This window comes from Carcharhinus amblyrhynchos, unplaced genomic scaffold (assembly GCF_965287045.1).
Source record: "Carcharhinus amblyrhynchos unplaced genomic scaffold, sCarAmb.v2.hapA chromosome_111, whole genome shotgun sequence".
Lineage (NCBI taxonomy): Eukaryota > Metazoa > Chordata > Chondrichthyes > Carcharhiniformes > Carcharhinidae > Carcharhinus > Carcharhinus amblyrhynchos.
Genome location: NW_027649851.1, coordinates 297,740 through 312,157, shown reverse-complemented (window position 1 = coordinate 312,157; position 14,418 = coordinate 297,740). Strand labels below are relative to the sequence as shown.

The 14,418-nt window shown below is 45.5% G+C and overlaps 1 protein-coding gene across 1 annotated transcript in view; it reads left to right on the top strand.

Moving 5' to 3' along the window:
- Window positions 1-11,699, top strand: part of LOC145338625 (NACHT, LRR and PYD domains-containing protein 3-like) — a 40,679-nt gene extending 28,980 nt beyond the window's left edge. Inside the window, exons 6-10 of the mRNA XM_080183001.1 lie at window positions 3,950-4,036; window positions 4,168-4,338; window positions 4,753-4,923; window positions 5,186-5,353; window positions 11,561-11,699. Of these exons, the coding sequence (XP_080039127.1) occupies window positions 3,950-4,036; window positions 4,168-4,338; window positions 4,753-4,923; window positions 5,186-5,353; window positions 11,561-11,699 (736 nt within the window). The remainder of the gene's footprint in view (window positions 1-3,949; window positions 4,037-4,167; window positions 4,339-4,752; window positions 4,924-5,185; window positions 5,354-11,560) is intronic.
- The last annotated feature ends 2,719 nt before the right edge of the window (window positions 11,700-14,418 follow it).

Sequence of the window (14,418 nt, the reverse complement as noted above, 5' to 3'; positions counted from 1 at the left end):
CCTTTATGGCCTTGTGATTCCAATAGTTGGGTGCTTTAAGGACTGTAGCTCACATTGCTTGGTATCAAAGGAGCATCTGTAACTGTGCATCAAAGTTTATTTGCTTAATTTTTAAAATGTACAGAAAATGTATATTTATATGTGTGGACTAATTAAAGGTGTTACATGTACCTTTAAAACTACAATGTATTTAAAACACCCAATTACAATTACTAACAAATTTACTCCCCATTGAGAAAGTTAATTCTACATCTAAACCCGAGCAGAGGCAGCCAATCTTACAGAACCCTTTTTCTTTTCTATCTTTCTACATCGTCTGCCCCCACCCTCTTACTGCATGATGCCCCTTGGGCAGTGCCAGGGGCAGGTTACTGCCGATTTGGGGGTGGGGGGGTGGAAAAGTGGGCTGGGGGTGGGAGAGGGCAGGTGTGAGGGGGTTGGGGCTGGGCTCAGACATGTCGGGGGGCCAGCGATTGGACCACAGTGGGGTATTGCTTGACTGGCTATGCAGGATCAGGGGGGCTGGCCAGCAATCAGGAGGCTGGCAGACAGGTCACTGTGCATGGGCCGATCTCAGCGCTGACACATTGGTGAATGCTCTGTGGTCCGCTCAGTGATATGCTGCCGGCCTCTCCAATGGGAATAGGACCCACCCACTGAATTTCAGTGTGATTCACGCTGGTTCACTCACTGTGCACAGAATGTGGGAGATTCATTTTGAAAATCCTGCTGAAAAACTAGTGTGATTTACTCCAGTTTTCACACAAATTTGACACTAACGTCAGGATTTTATGATCTCGTTCAGGTGAGATTGTAAAATCCCGCCTGAGGCCAACAGAGATTTCTGTTTTGCGAGCCGCGCCCACCCCGGAATCAAGGCGGTAAAATACTGGCCTTAGAATTTTTTTTCCTTCTGAAACAGTGGGTGTCCTTGCAGTAACTCCTTCTGAAACAGTGGGTGTCCTTGTAGTAACTCCTTCTGAAACAGTGGGTGTCCTTGTAGTAACTCCTTCTGAAACAGTGGGTGTCCTTGTAGTAACCCCTTCTGAAACAGTGGGTGTCCTTGCAGTAACTCCTTCTGAAACAGTGGGTGTCCTTGCAGTAACTCCTTCTGAAACAGTGGGTGTCTTTGCAGTAACTCCTTCTGAAACAGTGGGTGTCCTTGCAGTAACTCCTTCTGAAACAGTGGGTGTCCTTGCAGTAACTCCTTCTGAAACAGTGGGTGTCCTTGCAGCAACTCCTTCTGAAACAGTGGGTGTCCTTGTAGTAACTCCTTCTGAAACAGTGGGTGTCCTTGTAGTAACCCCTTCTGAAACAGTGGGTGTCCTTGCAGCAACCCCTTCTGAAACAGTGGGTGTCCTTGTAGTAACCCCTTCTGAAACAGTGGGTGTCCTTGCAGTAACCCCTTCTGAAACAGTGGGTGTCCTTGCAGTAACTCCTTCTGAAACAGTGGGTGTCCTTGCAGTAACCCCTTCTGAAAAAGTGTGTGTCCTTGTAGTAACTCCTTCTGAAACAGTGGGTGTCCTTGTAGTAACTCCTTCTGAAACAGTGGGTGTCCTTGTAGTAACTCCTTCTGAAAAAGTGAGTGTCCTTGCAGTGTTGGCCTGGGTCCCTCACAATGCTGGGAATATCTCCTGGTACTCCTCCCAATGGTTGCTGCCCCTATTGCATTCCCTGGCTCTGCTGCTGCATCTCCACAGTTCAGGGATATCTGGCATCTGGTTTGGGGTCAGCTGAATCTTGCCTCCAGCAGGCCTTGATGTGCCAGAGGCCTCAGACATTTCCTCTTCCATCTAATGTACATCAGTGGTTGTGTCATGCACACCAGAGAGTGACACTGAAGCCTCACCACTAATTTGTCCCACTGAGCTGTTGGATGGTACGGACAATGTCTGTGGCAACCAACAGGTGCTGGCCTCAAAGCTTTCCTCAGGCTTCCCTCCGAGCTGTCATGGAGTGTCTCGGTGAGGACTCCGGGAGGGCAGTGATGCCAAATGAACCGAGTGCAACAGGGTCATTTCCTGCAACATAGGGCACCAGGTTTAAGTGTGAGAGAGACAAGTATTTGGGCAGCTTGCCACTTAGCTAAAGTATTGCTGGATGCTCAGTTCTCTGTCACAGGTCGACCTGGCTGCCCGTCATGGTCCTGAGCTCCTCTTCTGCCAAATCCATGGCGCTCTCCTCAAAAGGCATGGATTCTGAGCTCAGGGACTGCACCCCCTGTCTTCTCCCACTCCTGGTGGTTATGGACCATCTTCTCCTGTGGCATAGAAGGGGGCACTGAAAGCCTGATAGCTAGAAGGGCAGCGAGTGTCTGGGTCCGTGTCAGGGCTGGGACTATGCCTCAGCCAAGAGGGGGCTATGACAGGGATGCCAGAGGGGTTGGAGACAGGTGCTAGGGGGTCAGGTGCTGGAAGGCGCAGGGTGTCAAGGGGTGGATGAATTGCCACATATGGGACTGATGCAAGGACAAAATCTGTACTGGCACTGGTGGCCTGTCCTACGTGCCAGTGCAAGGGCACTGACTGCCTTCGCCTTTCAAGCTGTACCAATCCCTGATTCACCACTTGTCTGGGGGAAGAAGTGTCCCTCCTCCCCTCCAATGCATCTAGCAGATGGCCCAGCTCTCAGTAAACCTTGGTGCAGTTCTCCAAGATGTGTGATTGCCTCTATGTCCATCATTGGAACTTATGTGAAGCTCTCTCTTGTTAAGGAGCTCAGCTGCAGGCAGTTTGGGTGAGTTACATGACTGAAAGTACATTCTGAAGAGAATCACTGCAGGCTGTTTCATTGTGATGGATGGGCAGCTGGTGTGGAGGAGGAGAGGGAGGGCAAGGACAACTCTGCAGGGTTGCTGATGGGAGGTGGATGGGAAAATGGTGGAATCTGCAGAAGTGGTGATCCGGAAAGGGTGAGGGGGTGGTCCAGTTTCCATGGAGTGGTTGTGGGGTGAGATCCCCGCAGGTGTGTGGGGGTCTCAATTTCCATGAGATGTCTGGATGACGCGAGGTCAGCAGGAGGTCTCCCAGTAGACTGGGAGATTGGGGTGCCTGCGCAATGGCACCCCTGGAACTCAGGATCCAGCTTCTCCAGTGAGATCAGACTCCCCCTTCTCCCACCCCAGTTGGTGAGAATCACATTCTTTGCACTAATTGTTGTAAGATTGTGACTCGCAGTTCGTCAAAAAAAAAGCGCCATTCTCTCCTGTTTTCTCACTCATTCGGCACTTCAAATCTTTTTAGTAAGATTGTGCCCACAATCTACAATATTTAAGTTAAACCTCCCCAAATCTAAACTTTCCTTGAGTTTAAAAAGTCTCTAATCCTACAATGAGAAAATGAAGAGAGGGAGGCTAAAGTGGGCAGCAGGATAGAAAGAAGATACCAGATTGAGAGGAATAACACAGAGAACTAGGAACACAGAGAAATAGGATCAAAGAGATAGGATGGATGTAGAGGGATATGATGGACAAAGTGATATGATTACCTGCCTGAAACACTGAAGAGAAATTCTGACAGATTATAACACAATCCACCAGGATTTTCCAGCATGTGAAACAATGGGACTGGAATCTGTCAGGTTCTGTCAGGGTGTGTGATCTTCTTCTTTCTGTGTTTTGCCCAGATGACCATTAATATCTGGACGGTAAAACTCAATCCCTGTGGTTTGGACTGGAAAATCCATGTACAATTACCTCTGGATCTTCCTTCTTGAACTGCAATTTTCCACAACAGCTCATGTCCTTTACACTTGTCCGGTTTCACTCTCTCTGTCCCCACACCAATCAATATAACTGCATCCTGAACAGATTTCACTCTGATATTTTTATATTTGTTGTTCAAATACAATGGAAGTTAATGGTTGAGTTTATTGAGGTAAAGCTGATCTAACGTGGTGGAAATGAGAGTGCACAGTGCTGGTCTCTGAGTCTGTGTGTGTTTGTGTTCAGGCTGAGGGGCAATAATCTGACTGAAGGAGGAGTCAAACTGCTGTCAGCTGCACTGAGGAGACCGGAATGTAAAATACAGACACTGGAGTAAGTAATACACTGTGTACATTATCTGAATGTGTATTTGTGATAAGAAATACTTGTGTGAGTTGTTTATATATAATCTTACTGTTCCAATGTTAACATACTCCCCAATTCACTGTGTTTCACTCCCACAGCTTGTGTTCCAATGGTTTGTCTCATACAGATGCTCAGCAACTTGCAATGGGTCTCACCAGCAATTCATCACTGACACAGCTTTATCTGAGTAAGAATAAACTGGGAGATGCTGGAGTGAAATACCTGTGTGAGGCACTGAACAGCTGGCACTGTAAAATACAGACTCTGGAGTAAGTTCACAGACTTATAACAGCATGGAATGAGGCCATTTGGCCCATCATGTTCATACTATCTCTCTGAATGAACATTTTACCTGGTGCTATTCTCTTGGTTTCTCTGTGGAACTTTGCACATTGTTTCTTTTCAAATAATCATCTAATTCCCTCTTCAATGTCTTGATTAAACCTTTCTCCACCAATCTCTCAGGCAGGGCATTCCAGATCTGAACCACTCGCTGTGTGAAAAGGTTAATTTTCTTATCGCTTTTGCTTCTTTAACCAATTATCTTAAACCTGTGCCCTTCAATTCTTGATCTGTCTTTATCTTAGTTTAAAGGAACATTAAGTTAATCTGCCTTTGTCCTCCTGTGTGTGGAAAAACTTTCTAATACAGTAACTATTAACACTGTTTGTCTTCTTCACCAGGCTCTGTGAGAATCTGATTCGAGGTTATATCATTGATCAACTCAGTTCTGTTCTCAGAAACAACCAATCATTGACAAACTTAAATCTGAATAACAACAAACTGGGAGACGTGGGATTTAAACTGTTAACTAACACACTGAGTCAGCAAAACTGTCCAATCCAAACATTGGAGTAAGTAAATGTGTGTGTGGCTGTATGTACTTGTGTATGCATGGGTGTCTATGCCTATATGTATGTCTGCCTGTGGGTGTGTGCACGTGCACACGTGTTGCCATGGCTGTGTTTGCGGTTGTATACAAGCTCTGAGCATGAAGTGCATTTCATTTTGACACCAATTTACTGCCATTCCACGCTTTCCCTGCCACTATCTCTACCTACTCTTGTGTATATAACTTGCTCTTCTGTTAATATATGTTATTTCTGATCCATGCAGACTGGAGGGTAATGAGATCTCAGTTACCTACACAGACGAACTGACCAGGATTCCCTTTATAAACACATCACTGACAATGGTGAACCTGTCCAACAATCTGCTCACAGACCAGTCCATCTGTGCTCTTCAGAACCTGATCCAGAGGCACACTTATCTCCGTGAGATCAGGTGAGTATATCCATGTTCAAGAAAGTATTCCTTCCACCCACTTCACTGAGCAACTGAGAGAAAGAAAGTAGTGAATCACCTTACACACACAGCAAGATCCCACAAAGACCAGGGAGGTAAATTTTGTGCTAATCTTTTTCCGCTGATATTGGCTAAGAGTTTTGAACAGGACATTGGGAGAAGTCGCTATTCCTCTTGCAATAGAGCTACGGGACCTTTAACATTATCTGAAACAGGATGATCACCTATTTACTCATCCTCCATCCAAACAATAGCACCTCTGACAGTTCAGCATCCCCTCAGTCCTGTACAGAGCCTCAACCTAGATTCTTTGTTCAGCTCCTGTTGTGCGGCTCCAGATAAGAACGTGAACAGGAACCATCAGCAATAAAAACACTTCAACATCTTTCTGAGAAATGTTAATTAAATGTGACCACTCATTCCCCATATTTCCTAACCCTTCCCTCATTCTCTCCAGAGACTCACTTTGAATCCATTTATAATCTTTTCACTTCAATGATCCTCCCTCCCTCCTTCCCTCAGTGTATTACTTCCCTGTGGATCTGAATAAACATTTAGACTCTATATTAGACAGACACAAATACAATCCACTTGATTGATGCACCCATTCCTGTTTAGTCTGGTGTCCATATTTTCAGGGTAAGTTCTCCCTTTCTGCAGTCTGGAGATCAGGAACTTTGACTGGGACATCGTGTGTCCTCAGACCCTGATTTACTGCTCATTAATAAAACAAAGAACTCCCCTGTGTTGTATGAATATCGTTGATGATTAACTTGTGATGGATATTAATCACTGTGTTTCAGGCTGCAGAGAAACAAGTTCAGTCCAGGTACAGTGAACTATCTTCAGTCACTGAATAATCACAGACCAGGACTCTGTGTGGGAGTGTACACAACAATGTTCAGTAAAGGATTTGCGACAGTAACCTGACGGCAGACTGCTGACATTCATCAACTTGTGACAGGAAAGGGATATATGGGAATATGAATAGGTATCTATGTATTTGTACATTGTGTGGATTGGTTTGCTCAGTAGACAGGAGTGTGCCGCAGAATGACACCAACAATGCAGGTGCCACCATCTCAGTACAACCCAAACGCGGCATGAGGTAGAAAAGGCCATCTGATAGTGAAAGAATAAGCATCTGAAAGAGATGGAATGCCTGCCAAATCACTACGGCCTGTGGAAGGTTTTTGTTTGATTGGAGCATCTTGGATACATTCGAGGATTGTATATATCGTGGTTATTTTGCTTTTGTTTTTATTTAATAAAATATCGAGCTAATGATCTTACCATACATGTTAATTATATTTTTAAATAAACATAAGAACATAAGAAATAGGAGCAGGAGTAGGCCATCGAGCCCCTCGAGCCTGCCCCACCATTCAATAAGATCATGGCTGATCTGTCGTGGCTCAGTTCCACATTCCCGCCCTCTCCCCATAACCCTTAATCCCCTCTCTTATCAAAAACCCATCAACCCATTTCTTAAGAATATTTAGCGAGGCAGCATCCACCACTTCAACGGGCAGAGAATTCCAGAGATTCACCACCCTTTGAGTGAAGAAGTTCTTCCTCAACTCCGTTCTAAACCGCCCCCCCTTTATCTTGAGGCTGTGCCCCCTAGTCCTACTGTCCTTTCTGAGCAGGAAGAGTCTCTCCACCTCTATCCTATCCATCCCATTCATCATCTTATACGTCTCAATGAGATCTCCCCTCATTCTTCTAAACTCTAACGAGTACAAGCCTAGTTTATTCAGCCTCTCCTCATAGCTCAACCCCCTCAACTCCGGCATCAGCCAAGTAAACCTCCTCTGCACTCCCTCCAAGGCCAAAATATGCGTAAGTACGGCGCCCAAAACTGCACACAGTACTCCAGCTGCGGCCTCACCAATGCCCTATATAGCCGCAGCAAGACCTCCCTACTTTTATATTCAATCCCCTTCGCTATGAAGGCCAGCATCCCATTCGCCTTCCTGACCACCTGCTGCACCTGCAAGCTGGGTTTTTGCGACTCATGCACGAGGATCCCGAGGTCCCTCTGCACCGTCGCCTGCTGCAGTTTTTCTCCACGTAAGTAATAATCCTTCCTACCATTATTCCTACCAAAGTGGACCACCTCGCACTTGCCAACATTAAATTCCATTTGCCAGTTCCTGGCCCATTTGCCCAGCCTATCTAGATCCTTCTGCAGACTCTCCACACCCTCCGCACAATTTGCCGTTCCACCAATCTTGGTGTCATCAGCAAACTTCGGTTCCCTCCTCCAGATCATCTATATAAATGGTAAATAGCTGAGGCCCCAGCACCGACCCCTGGGGCACTCCACTAGTCACCAACCGCCAATCCGAATAGCACCCATTGACCCCCACTCTCTGCCTCCTGTTTGACAACCAATCCTCTATCCACGCTAACACCCTACCCCCAACTCCATGTCCCCTGACCTTCTGCAATAACCTCTTGTGAGGTACCTTGTCAAACGCCTTCTGAAAATCAAGGAAGACCACATCCACCGGCTCTCCTCTATCCACCGCCCTAGACACATCCTCATAGAACTCCAATAAATTTGTCAGGCACAACTTCCCCTTAACGAAACCGTGCTGCATCCGCTCTATCAAGCAATTCCCCTCAAGATGCCTCGCTATTTCCTCCTCGATGACGGATTTTAACATTTTACCTACAACAGACGTTAAACTAACCGGCCTATAATTCCCCGCCTTTTGCCTGGCACCCTTCTTAAACAACGGCGTAACATTAGCCGTTTTCCAATCTTCCGGCACTTCCCCGGAATCCAGCGACGTCTGGAAAATAACCACCAAGGCATCCACTATCACCTGCGCCATTTCTTTCAGAACCCTCGGATGCATTCCATCTGGTCCTGGGGACTTGTCCACAATCAGCCCCTCCAGTCTGTCGAGCACCGCCTCTCTAGTAACAGTAATGTCATTGAGACCCTCCAGTCCTATCACCTTTCCATCTCTAACACCCGGCAAATTATTCACGTCCTCCTCCGTGAAGACCGAAACAAAAAAGTTATTCAAGACCTCAGCCATATCCCCATCCCCTACCACTAAGTCCCCCTTTTCATCCTCTAAGGGTCCAACGTTCACCCTAGCCAGCCTCTTCCTTTTTATATATTTATAAAAACTCTTGCTATCCTTTTTTATATTAAGCGCTAGCCCAGCTTCATAGTTTCTCCTACCCTTCCTTATCAACTTCTTTGTCAATCTTTGTTGACATTTAAACCTCTCCCAATCCTCTTCTCGCCCACTACTCTTAGTTACTCTAAATTCCTCCGCTTTTAGTTTAACACTTTCCTTCACCTCCTTCGTTATCCACGGCTTATTACCTCTCCTCCTACGGTCCTTTTTGACCATTGGAATAAATTTCCGTTGAGCACCAAGAAAGATCTCCTTAAAGATCCTCCACTGCTCCTCAACAGACCCTCCCTCCAACGTGCTCTCCCAGTCCACATTCGCCAATTCTTCTCTCATCCTACCGTATTCCCCTCTATTCAAACAAAGGACGCGTGTCCGGGAACCCACTTTCTCCTCCTCCATCTGCACCAGAAACTCCACCATACAATGATCACTCTCCCCAAGAGGATCCTTCACCACAAGGTCCCTAATTCTACCCGCTTCATTACATAGCACCAGATCCAAGATAGCTCGCTCCCTCGTCGGCTCCAACACACACTGTTCGAGGAAACTATCCCGGCAGCATTCCAAGAACTCTTCCTCGAGCCCCCCACGTCCAACATGGGTCGACCAATCAATATGCAGATTGAAATCCCCCATAACTACGGCCGTCCCATTCCTGCACGCCGCACTTATTTGCGCGTTAACAGCCCGCCCCAACTCCAGATCATTATTCGGGGGCCTATAGACGACACCAACCAGCGTCTTCCTCCCTTTGCTGTTCCTAATCTCCACCCACAACGATTCCACTTTCTGCTCTTTGGTTCCAATATCATCCCTTGCTACCACCCTGATGCTATCCTTAATCAGCAGAGCTACGCCCCCCCCCCCCCACTTTTTCCTCCCGCCTATCCTTCCTAAACACTTGATACCCCTGGACATTCAGCTCCCAGTCCCTGTCACCTTGCAGCCACATCTCTGTAATGGCCACCAGATCATATCCATTTGTGCTGATCTGCGCCACCAGCTCATCCACTTTATTCCGAATGCTTCGTGCATTCAGATACAGTGCCTTCATCCCAGCCTTCACCTGGACCCTATTTGCCGGAACGCCACCAACCATACTCACGCCCCCTACTCCCTTTATTATTGGGACATCCTCGGCCTCTTCCCTTACCTGTACCCTCTCCTTAACTTTAGACCCCATAATGTCACCTACCCTTGCACCCTCCCCCGCCCCCCCAATTAGTTTAAAGCCCTGTCTACAGTCCTCTTTACACGATTCGCCAGGACTCTGGTCCCAGCACGGTTCAGACCCACCCCATCCCGCCCGAACAGGTCCCACCTACCCCAATACTGATGCCAATGCCCCATAAATTCAAACCCATTCCTCCCACACCAATCCCTGAGCCACCCATTCACTTCCTTAATCCTATCAACCCTACGCCCGTCTGCACTCGGTTCAGGCAGTAGCCCAGAGATAACCACCTTGTCGGGTCTACTTTTTAATTCCATTCCCAGCTTTTCATACTCCCTCCCCAGATCCTCCGTTTGCATTTTGCCTATGTCGTTGGCACCCACATGTACCACAACGACCGGATTCTCACCCTCCCACTCCAGGTTCCTCTGCAGCCCAGATGCGACATCCCAGACCCGAGCACCAGGCAGACAACACACCCTTCTGTGCACTTTGTCATTGTGACAAAGGACAGTGTCAATACCCTTCACCCCACTATCCCCAATTACAACTACGTTCCTTTTCACCTTCTCCTTGCCTATGCCCTGCTGCATCACTGTACTGTGTGCAGTTTGCTCACCGACCTCACCTCCCTCGTCCTCGTCCAGACTGGAAGCAAGAACCTCAAACCTGTTATGCAGATTGAGAGGCTGAGGCCTCCTCTCCCCACCCCCCTTCCTCCTCTCCCCACCCCCCTTCCTCCTCTCCCCAGTGGGTCATTTGAATCATACCTGAAGGAAAACATCTCATGCTTATCCGAGACAAATTCCAAATGCAAAACTTATGATCCAAGCAGGCTCCAAACAACACTTTGTGGTTTCTGACCCGAACCATAACTCAAGACTGGTTTTACAATATACAACTAGTTTTGTTTATTGAAGAAAGCTGGTAATTGAGTTGTCATTCTAATATTAAAGCACAAATTTGACTATATAACTAGCTGGAGAAATTATTTGAATATATGCTGTGACCTGTGAACTAGAGACAGACAGTGCATCACTCCCAGCTCTGTTGTAACTTCTATCATGCAGCAATCAGTGATGGACACAGATTTCAAACACATCTCACACTTTGCTGCAGACAACGTGTAAGAATTATCTCTGGGTCTTCCACAGGGGACTGCAAAAATACAGGAAGAGCTGGAAAGAGCAGACCTTCTTTCTAGAAGATGAATCTTATAACTAACTCAGGCTTGTGGACAGAAGTGACAGACTTATCTGATTGATATTCTTATGCGAGCCAAATAATTTCAGGTTTTTTTGTCTTGTTAATGAGATCAGCACCAAGTAAACAATTGATGGGAGATTTACAAACCAAACCGCAGAGGTACTTCAAGTAGTGTCATGCAGAAAGGTTGGTTCAGGCTCAGTTTCTGCATTCTCCTCTCAGACACAAAAGGCCACTTGTCACAGTCCTCCATTCAGGAACACACCTTTCAATTAATACCCTCTGTCTTCTATGACCAAGCCAGTTCTGTATCCACCTTACCAGCTCACCTCTGATCCCATGCAACTTCACCTTCTACGCCAATCTGCCATGAGGGACCTTGTCAAAGGCCTTACTGAAGTATTAGACACAAATACAATCCACTTGATTGCTGCACCCATTCCTGTTTAATCCGGTGTCCATGTTTTCAGCATAAATTTTCCCTTTCTGCAGTGTAGAGATCAGGAGCCCCGACTGGGGTGTTGTGCGTCCTCAGACCCTGATTTACTGAACATTAATAAAACAAAGAATTCTCTCCCTACATACCTGTGCTGTATGAATATTTCCAGTTGGGATAATTAACCTGTGTTGGATACTGTGTTTCAGGCTTCAGAGGAACAAGTTCAGTCCAGATGGATCCAAATATCTTCAGTCACTGAATAATCACAGACCAGGACTCTGTATAGAAATGTACACAAGAGCAATCAGTGAAGACAGCCAGAACAACAGCATGGTTACTGAGTAATAATGAACATCCACCAGCTCAGTACGGAGAAGAAACCCACCGGGACTCAAACTGAGATATTTTAATATAGGCTCAGACAGTGGTAATATAAAGTGAAGAGGAGGAATATTCCTCGATTGCGTTCAGGATAGTTTTGTATAAAAATGTGTTCAATCCAACAAGAAAGGATCAAAGTTTGGACCTTTTGGAGTAACAAAGACAGTTTTAAATAATCTATATTAGCATTTGCAGATATCAGAAATAAGATATAGCTTTAACATAGAAACATCGAAACTAGAAGCAGGAATAGGCCATTCGGCCCTTCCAGCCTGCTCCACCATTCATTTTGATGATGGCTAATTATCAAATTCAATATCCTGACCCCCTGCCCCTTCCCCACATATCCCTTGACCCCTTTAGCTCCAAGAGCTAAATCTAATTTCTTTAAATCATACAACGTTTTGGCCTCAACTACATTTGATTTCCAAACATTCAGCATCCTCTGAGTGAAGAAATTTCTCCTCACCTCAGTTCTAAAAGGTTTATGCTTTATCCTCAAACTCTGACCCCTAGTCCTGGATCCCTCCACCATCAGGAACATTCTTTCTGAAGATACCCTGTCTAACCCTTTTAGAATTGTATAAGTTTCTGTGAGATTCCCTCTCACTCTTCTAAACTCCAGTGAATATAATCTGAACTGACTTAGTACCTCCTCATATGACAGACCTGCCATCCCAGGAACCAGCCCAGTAAACCTTCGCTGCACTCCCTCTATTCCTCAGAATAGGCACCAAAACTGCACACAATACCTCACCAACACCCTATACCATTGCAATAAAATACTCCTATCCCTATGCTCAAATCCTCTCGCTGCAAAGGCCAACATACTATTTGCCTTCTTTACTGCCTGCTGTACCTGCGCCCTTACTTTCAGCGACTCATGCATGAGGACACCAAGGTCTCGCTGAGTACCCACCTCTCTAAATGTACACCCATTCAAGTAATAATGTATCTTCCTATTATTGCTACCAAAGTGGATCACCTCACATTAACCCACATTATACTGTATCTGCCATGCAGATGCCCACACACACAGCCTGTCCAAATCACGGTGAAGCATCTCTCCATCCTCCTCACAGCTCATCTTCCCACTGAACATTATATCATATCATCTGCAAATTTAGAGATAATACATTCAGTTTCCTCGTCCAAATTATTAACCCTGTGAAACGTGAACAGTTGGCGTCCTAGCACAGTACCTCACTAATCACTGCCTGCTTCCTATCTGCTACCCTAGCTTTCTATCCATCTCAAGACATTACCTGCAATCCCATGTGGTTTAACTTTACATAATAGTCTGTTATGTGAGACCTTGTCGAAAGCCTTCTGAAAATCTAAATAAACCACATCCACTGGTTCTCCTTGGTCAACTCTCCAGTTACATCCTCAAAGAATTCCAATAGATTTGTCAAGTCTGATTTCCCTTTTGTAAATTCATGTAGACTTTGTCTGATTATATCACTGCTTTCCAATCATGATTATGGACTCCAGCACCTTCCCTCGTAATGACATTAGGTTCAATAGTCTTTAGCCCTGTTTTCTCTCTATCCCCCTTCTTGAATAAGGCTTACATTAACTATCCTCTAATCTTTAGGACCCAATCCAGAGTCAAAAGAATTTTAGAAAATAACCACCAACAGATCTACTATTTCCAGGGATGCTTCTTTAAGTGCTCTGGGATGAAGATTATCCAGACCTGGAGATTTATCCACCTTCAACTCCAATAATTTCCCTAAAACCATTTCTCTTTTAATGTGGAGTTCCTTCAGCTTCTCAGTAAAACTTGTTTCTCTCCGAATTTCTGGTAAATTATTCATATCTTCCTTTGTGGTGATTGATATAAAGTATAATTTTGTTCTTCAGCCATATCTTTGTTCCATGTTAAGAATTCCCCTGTTTCTGACTGTAAGGTATCTACATTGACTTTTGTCAATCTTTTTCTTTTTAGTAAGCAAGTTTAATATTTATGGTCTTGTTTTTGAAAGGGGAATGATTTGCAGTTAGTTCAGATGCCTGTACTGTGATGAGAACTTACGGCCTGAAAATAAACAGGTTTAAAGGAAAATTTGGTTATTGTTAACAACCAGAGGCCATCTTTGGAAAGAACTTTTGAGTTAGCTTTGGAACTAACTTGTTTGGGCCGAAGAGAAGGGTCAGAACTGATGAGCTGTGAAAAGCAGACTTTCCAAAAGAACAAAACAAAGTCTAGGAACTCGGGCATTGGGACAATGTCTCAGGAAGACAGTTAATTTAAAGAAACAAAGAACACAAAGTTGAACATGGTCCTGTTGAGTGCAGTTAAAGTAAAAAGAGAAAGTACTCTGAGTTAAAAAGACAGCTGCAAGAACCAGGTTTGGGATGGATAGGATAGAGGTGGAGAGACTCTTCCCGTTCAAAAAAGACAATAGGACTAGGGGGCACAGCCTCAAGATAAAGGGGGGGCGTTTTAGAACGGAGTTGAGGAGGAACTTCTTCACTCAAAGGGTAGTGAATCTCTGGAATTCTCTACCCGTTGAAGTGGTGGAGGCTGCCTCGCTAAATATTTTCAAGAAGCGGGTTGATGGGTTTTTGATAAGAGAGGGGATTAAGGGTTATGGGGAGAGGGCCGAAAAGTGGAACTGAGCCACAACAGATCAGCCATGATCTTATTGAATGGCGGGGCAGGCTCGAAGGGCCAGAT